We start from the raw sequence: 7,607 nt of genomic DNA on the forward strand, positions 1-7,607 counted from the left end.
TACAATACGCCCCGCTTTATGGGATGATCCAGACCGTTCATTTATTGGCCTATAACATAAAGAGGTTGTGCCCCAAAAATAAGTTGGATGGGATGATCCTAACCCTCCAATCTATAGAGGGACTGCACATTACGGAAACATCACAGGTTAGAATCATCCTATCAAAATGATTTTTTGTGCACTACCTATTTATGTTGTAGCACCACAAATGAACTGTCTAGAGCATCCCATAAAGTGGGCCATGTAGTTAGGGGTGGCCAACCGGTTCGGTTCTCGGTTACTTTTTTTTCGGTTCTCGGTTCTCGGTTCCATGAACCGTAAGAACCGAACCGAACCGTAGTACATAGTAGGACCGAACCGAACCTGACCGAACATAATCGGTTCAGTCCGGTTCGGTTCTAATGGCTAATTACTAATTACTAATTATAATTTATAAAAACTTTTAAGTAAAGTTATAATATAAGTTACTTTCTTATTATAAGAATAGTAGTAACTATTACTCATTAATATTATAAGTAATTTATATTAATAAGTATATGTATAATAAAAATATAAAATATATATATATATATATATATATATATATATATAAATATATATATATATATATAGAGAGAGAGAGAGAGAGAGAGAGAGAAAACGGTTCCTACACATATGTGTAGATAAGTTATCTACACACTAGCTTAAAATACAATGGGGGCCACATTATTTGGGTGATCCAAACCATTCATTTTTAAGGCCCTCACATAGATAGGGTGTCCACAAAAAATCAGATCCATAGGATCATCCTAACCATTCGAACTGTGGAGGCGAAAAATGGACTAATTTGTGAAGGTTTAAGGACATCCATTTTACCTCCACAAATCGTAGGGTTGGGATGATCCTATGGATCTGATTTTTTGTAGACACCCTATCTATGTGAGGACCTTTAAAATGGATGGCTTGGATCACCCAAACAATGTGGGCCCCCACTGTATTTTAAGCTAGTGTGTAGAGAACTCTCTACACATATGTGTAGGAACCGTTTTCTCATATATATATATATATATATATATATATATATATATATATATATATATATATATATATATATATATATATATATATATTCAAAAGTTCGGTTCTTCGGTTCCAGAACCGAACCGAGAACATTAGACCCGGAACCGAACCGAATAAGTTCGGTTCTTCATCAGTGGAACCGAACCGGACCCAAAGTTTTTTTAAACAGTTCGGTTCCGGTTCGGTTCTTCGGGTCTGGTTCGGTTCTGGCCACACTTACATGTAGTAATTTTTTTTAAAAAATTAAATATTCCCCTCTCAACACTAATATTCTATGAAAAAAATTTCATGGTTACCAAACGTGGCCGACGGGACACTTATTTCCTTGTGGGGTCCGCTCTCAAAGACCAGCCTATAAGTCACGCAGTGGGACCACCTGACTCGTCAAAACATTAAAGAGAACATGATGGGTGAACTGCCTACAATGGAAATGTCTTTATAAGGAAGGAGCGTCTGAGTTTCTTTTTGGCATTTTCCTTTGCTAAAATATGACTTTCGGCCCAAACCCATTCCAATCGAATCTAAAGCATGACCTTTCAATCCAAACTCACTGCTCCTCGACCTTGCTGATGCAGCAGCAGACAGACGTCCCTCCCTCTCTCCCGTGCAACTTGACCATGAGGATGACTAATGTATTCTGTATCCAAATCCAAATACAAAAGCAAGAGGTATCCAAACATGGACCTATTTCCTTGTGGAGTCCACTCTAAATGATAGCCTATAAGTATGGCGATGGGACCATTTAACCGGTCAAAAGATTAAAGGTTTTCATTACTTTAATTTTGATTCAAAGGAAAGAAATCATGTAGCTGAAATAATTCATTCAGTACAAAGAGAATGTGACTGGTGAATTTCCAAAATGTCTTTTAGGAAACAGCGTGTGAGTTTCATTTTTGGCATTTTATGACTTTTGGCCCAAAGCCAACCCAATGGAATCTAAAACATGACTTTCGATCCAAAAAACCCCCCAGCGTGAAAACCAAAACAGTTGGATTTAACTCTACAAAGGCAGCTGATATCTGCATTCCCTTGTTTTGACATCAGCAGTCCCCTATTTTAAACTTTTTGCAGTTTGCTGTTAAAATTCATAACAAGCTATCAAAAGCCAATTTGTAAATTTTTAAATAAAGAGGATATTCTATCCTTCCATCTCCAATATTATTTATAAGAGGGCATACTATAATATTTTATAAATAAAGTTTACTTAAGGGCCGTACCGTTTGGATCATCCTATGGTGTGGCCATAGGATGATCCAAACCGTCCATTAGATGGGCCATAGCCTAAATAGGTTATGCTCCAAAAATCATTTCCATAGGATGATCCTAACCCTCCAATCTGAATGTTAGAGGGTTGATCCTAACACTCTATAGATCGGAGGATTAGAATCAACCAATGGAAATAATTTTGGGGCATAACCTATTTAGGCTATGGCCCATCTAATGGACGGTTTGGATAATCCTATGGTGCAGGCCATACCGTACTTTTTATAAAGTGAGGAGTGCCTCATAAAAAAAACGTAGTGCTGATAACATTCCTCAAAAAAATCTTAAAAAATACGGTAAAAATACTCCTGCACATCTCCTACCCCCAACCAAACAACGTCGGGGAGATTTGCTCACAATCTCCCCGTTGACTGATTTCCTATTGATTTCTTCTTCTCTAAATCCCCCCAACATCTACCAGCATCCAAACAGAGCATAGGCGTAGCCAACAAAAAGGAAAACCTGAAACAAGTAAAGAAAGGTTTGAGACACATCCCAACAGGACTTGGAGTGAATTTGTCAGTCTCGTGGTAGGACCATTGACAACAATTAAAAAACAAATATTCCAGGAAATAGAAGCAGGTCTTGGAGTCAACCGCCATTACCTTATAATGGAAGAGAGGCGTGGAGTGTGGTGTGGGGAGAGCAAAAAACTCAGTCAATATTGTTTTCTGTTTTCTCTATTTAAGCTACATTTCCGCACTCATTCCCTCCCAATTCTATCTCTCCCACTTTCCCTACTCCTCTCATGAGATTTTATACGTTAACGAGTCATGTATTTTTTAAATAGTACAATACGCCCCGCTTTATGGGATGATCCAGACCGTTCATTTTTTAGCACCACAAATGAACTGTCTAGAGCATACCATAAAGTGGGCCATATAGTAATTTAAAAAAAAAAATTAAATATTCCCCTCTCTCAACAGTCAACACTAATATTCAATGAAAAAATTTTCATGGTTACCAAACGTGGCCGACGGGACGCTTATTTCCTTGTGGGGTCCGCTCTCAAAGATCAGCCTATAAGTCACGCAGTGGGACCACTTGACTCGTCAAAACATTAAAGAGAACATGCCGGGTGAACTGCCTGCAATGTACATGTCTTTGTAAGGAAGGAGCGTCTGAGTTTCTTGTGGAGTCCCTCCCTCTCTACCGTGCAACTTGACCGTGAGGATGACTAATGTATTTTGTATCCAAAACTCAAATCCAAATCCAAATACAAAAGCAAGAGGTATCCAAACATGGGCCTATTTCCTTGTGGAGTCCGCTCTAAATGTTCAACCTATAAGTATCGGCGATGGGACCATTTAACCGGTCAAAAGATTAAAGGTTTTCATTACTTTAATTTTCATTCAAAGGAAAGAAACTATGTTGCTGAAATAAATCATTCAGAACAAAGAGAATGTTCTGAATTTATAACAAGCTATTAAAATCTTTTTGCAGGTTGCTATTAAAATTCATAACAAGCTGTCAAAAGCCAATTTTTAAAATTTTAAATTTATAAATAAAGAGGATATTCTATCCTTCCATCTCCAATATTATTTATTAGAGGGCATACTATAATATTTTATAAATAAAGTTTACTTAGGGGCCGTTTGGATACGCTGATTTTAGAATCTTGGATTTCTTGCAAATCGTAGTTGGGAGACGAGAGAAGGAGACCGACTGTCAATGACAAGCGAAACTCATTGCCAATGCCAACTCCACAAGAATCTCATGAACCAATCATTGGGAGTAATTTTTAGCACCTTAATTAAATTCAAGAGGTTTTTTGCAATGAATTTTTTGTTCTATGTTCATTTATGCTTTTGAAAATGGAGTTTCAATGAAAACCTGGCTGAATTCTCAATCCGGTTGTTTCAGCCACATTCCGATTTAACTTGTTTAGTTTTTAAACTACCGCAGAAACTTCCCACAATGATGAAATCAGCAATGTGCACCTCTTCTGGCCTGCATGGACTATGTCATATACTTATATCCTTCTGGATCACCTAAGAATGTGGATTGACCCCTTTTTAATATCATGCTACCCTCTCTCTAATACACCTTTATAGCTTAGCTATAAAGGTGCAAGCTTAGCTTAGCTATACCCGAGCTTTTTGAACAGCTATTTGTTTCTGTAGTAAGTTTTGTAGTTACTCCTATTCATGTAGGGTCAATTTTTGTTTCTATTATTCTTATGTATGATAGTTATGGGGTCAATTAACATCTTACCTCCCACTTGTAGGCCCATATCTCTAAGCCGAATCGTATTGCAGATTAGAGATTGTTTCAAACAACCTTAGAAAAGCACATCATTTATACCCAACACATTTTATTCTTTTAGGATGATCAGGTTTATAGAAGTCAGTAGCTGTTTCAATGCAGATTTATATTAGCAAAGAATAGTATGTGAATACAGGGAATGAAAAGTATGCAAAGAAAGATTCTTTTTTTTTTTCCAATTTCCCTGCACTGGATTGAGCATGTGGAATTATTTTACACCATCATAATTCATTGGTATGTCTATTTATCTCTTTTCTCATTTTCTTTCATAGTTTATATAGAAGGTTATATCCTGCATCTATGAAGCACGGGTACGGGTACGGGGTGCGGGTACGACACGACACGTGTACGTGGGTACGTGATTTTTCAAAAAAATCGGGTGCGGGTACGTTCGGGTACGCCGAATATAATAATATATTTTAATAATTTATTATATATTTATAAAAATTAAAATAAATAAATAATTGGAGATCAATCAAATAACAATAACATCACCAAAATGGAAAATTCTAATATTACTCTTCATTTCATAAGTGATTAAGTTTCATATTTCATAACATGAGGCATCAATACATGATTCATTTGAAAAAAAGCCTGTCGCCAGTGTGTTGACCAGTGCCTGACAAGATAAATAATTTTTAGAGACCAAATTATGAGATTTTTTTTACCGGACTTTTGGGATTTAATAATGTTTTGACATGATAGATTTTATGAATTTTTAAAATTTGAAAAATACCCCACCGTTTGGAAGTTAAGAATGTTAAAATTTTGACCCGACCCTTATTCTGCGAATTTTGTACTAGAACAGGAGAGTTGACTTTTTTTCCTTTTAGATTTGGGTCTTGAAACTATTTTTAATAAATCCAAATGGGGGGTATTCCGTTATTTACATGTAAATCTTAAGTAAATGGACAATAAAATAGTAAAGACATTTACTTAAGATTTAGGTACGTACCCAGGGCGTACCCGAACGTACCCGCACCCAATACGTGTCGGGTACGGGTACGGGAGGCCCGGGAGAGTACCCGTGCTTTCTAGTCCTGCATGAATTATTTTACAACATCTTACCTCATTTTCTTTTCTCATTTTCAGCTGAGTGCAGGCTTTGCAATTGCTGAAGACGCAATTTCCATGAATAGTAACTTCTCCAAACTATTCTATGATTGCAAAGACTATGTTGTTTCCGTATGTCAAGGTGAGCTAGTCGATAACATTGATGATCTCTGCCAGGTATGCTGTACCATCTATACTTTCAGGCACCGTTTGTTTTGGATTTAGAGCACCAATTGTGAGTCCTAAACTGATTATTGTACTCAAATTAAACATTAAGATGAGTCCAATAATCAGTTTTGGACTCACAGTCGGTTCTAAGAATCCAAAACAAACAGGGCCTTAACTTCACAGAAAAGGAAGTAATTGATTATGACAGTTTTCGCTTGTATTTTCTTCTTGATGTGGCATGAAATAATGGGTTACTGAATCTATATATTGCCATGTATGTTTTAGGTGTATGAAACAGTAGAGACAATTTTAGTCCATCCAGAGGAAAGCATGAAAATAATGCAGTCAGAAGAAACCACCACTGGTGAATCAAAGCGCCGGTTTAAGAAAATTAGCCTCAACTTTGTCGGTAGAGATAAGCAGGTTTTACGTAAACCATCCCCAAAAGATCGAAAGAAACCGGACGAAAGCCGTCCCCGTGTATTCTCCCAATTATTTGATGAAAAGTCCCTGTTTTCGAAGAAGCAGCCAGAGACGAGTACAGAAGCTACTTCTCCACCATTAATGTCTCTGGAGTAATTCGAGGCAAGATAGGCTGTTTTGCCTGGACTCGCCATCTCAATGCTGTAGCGGTGGATGAAAGAGTAAAAAGTCAGCTGGTTCATATGGTGTCAAAGTTAATAGGAATTTTTTGCTAACAAACTTGTTGCATACTAATCATCTATTTCCCTTCCAAACCCATGTTTATTGGATATTAATCTTGTAAGTAATAATAGACGCAAGATCATATCAATTCTCAAAGTCTCAAACATCTAATGACAAATAATTATAAAAAACTGGTAAATCATCTAAACTCTCCTCATTATAGTTGTCTCCCTCCTCGATGCAAGAAATGTCAAGCACATGCATTGTGCGTGACTGGTTCAAATTTGTTTGATTCATTCAAACTCGTCTATCTTCTGCCTTCTTACGAGAGGGTTTTTGAAACTTTTTCTAATGCAGAAGGGAAATGGAGTCTTTTGAAAGAAAGTCATATTTTCATTTATAAATCGTAGGATTCACGATCGAATCGCAAAATTCAATAATAAAAAAATCGTAATATTTATACAAATTAAGATTCCATCATGGAATTCAAATCGAAATCCATAAAATTTGATTGAATCGTGTTAACTTTCCAACTTCTCCAAAAGCTTTAAGCTGTTGGAGAAAGGCGTTATTTATCTTTTATACTTTAACACTCCCCCGCACGTGTGGCCCACTTGGCAAACATGTGGCACATGTGGTCCCACTTTGGGCCTACCATTGCATGTGGATTTTTTCTATCCGGGAGGTTTGAACTCGAGACCTTTGGCTCTGATACCATGTTAACTTACCAACTTCTCCAAAAGTTTAAGCTGTTGGAGAAAGGCGTTATTTATCTTTTATACTTTAACAAATCGTAAATCATAATATTTTCTAAATAAAGGCCTTAATGTCCGGCTTTCTAGGGGTTTCCCCTGTTTTGATGTTGATGCATGACGGCAAGTCCTCCTCTTTGTTCTTCATTATATATAATATTTATGGTTCACCGCTATTTTTCCGCGTTAAAAAAGGCTGCCTGAAATGGTTTGTGAGGGACTAGATATAGATATGAGGACTTGATTGCAGGTTTATAGCATTGGCATGACAATGGTTCATCAGCCTCAAATGCATAATTTGGTTTTGGGCTCGTTGATCAGTTGGTCAGATGCTTCCCCATGAGCATGGAAAATTGGAAATGCAATTGAAGAGAGATTAGCAAGGGTAGGCATTCTGATGGA

The 7,607-nt window shown here is 36.9% G+C and overlaps 1 protein-coding gene across 1 annotated transcript; it reads left to right on the forward strand.

Moving 5' to 3' along the window:
* Nucleotides 1-4,418: 4,418 nt before the first annotated feature.
* On the forward strand, nt 4,419-6,593 carry LOC143892883 (uncharacterized). Its single transcript, XM_077397794.1, has 3 exons — nt 4,419-4,444; nt 5,680-5,817; nt 6,094-6,593. The coding sequence occupies exons 2-3, from the start codon at nt 5,719-5,721 to the stop codon at nt 6,385-6,387; spliced, it is 393 nt and encodes a 130-aa protein (XP_077253909.1). The 5' UTR covers nt 4,419-4,444; nt 5,680-5,718; the 3' UTR covers nt 6,388-6,593.
* The last annotated feature ends 1,014 nt before the right edge of the window (nt 6,594-7,607 follow it).

This window comes from Tasmannia lanceolata, unplaced genomic scaffold (genome assembly GCF_043159265.1).
Source record: "Tasmannia lanceolata isolate RefF3 unplaced genomic scaffold, GAP_Taslan_0.1 ptg000015l, whole genome shotgun sequence".
Taxonomy (NCBI): domain Eukaryota; kingdom Viridiplantae; phylum Streptophyta; class Magnoliopsida; order Canellales; family Winteraceae; genus Tasmannia; species Tasmannia lanceolata.

What these genes read in the sequence shown, in the direction of transcription:
- LOC143892883 (XM_077397794.1), top strand. Translation starts at nt 5,719, where the DNA reads ATGAATAGTAACTTCTCCAAACTATTCTATGATTGCAAAGACTATGTT. An exon ending in ACATTGATGATCTCTGCCAG is followed by an intron (nt 5,818 to 6,093) that starts GTATGCTGTACC and finishes TGTATGTTTTAG; the next exon opens with GTGTATGAAACAGTAGAGAC.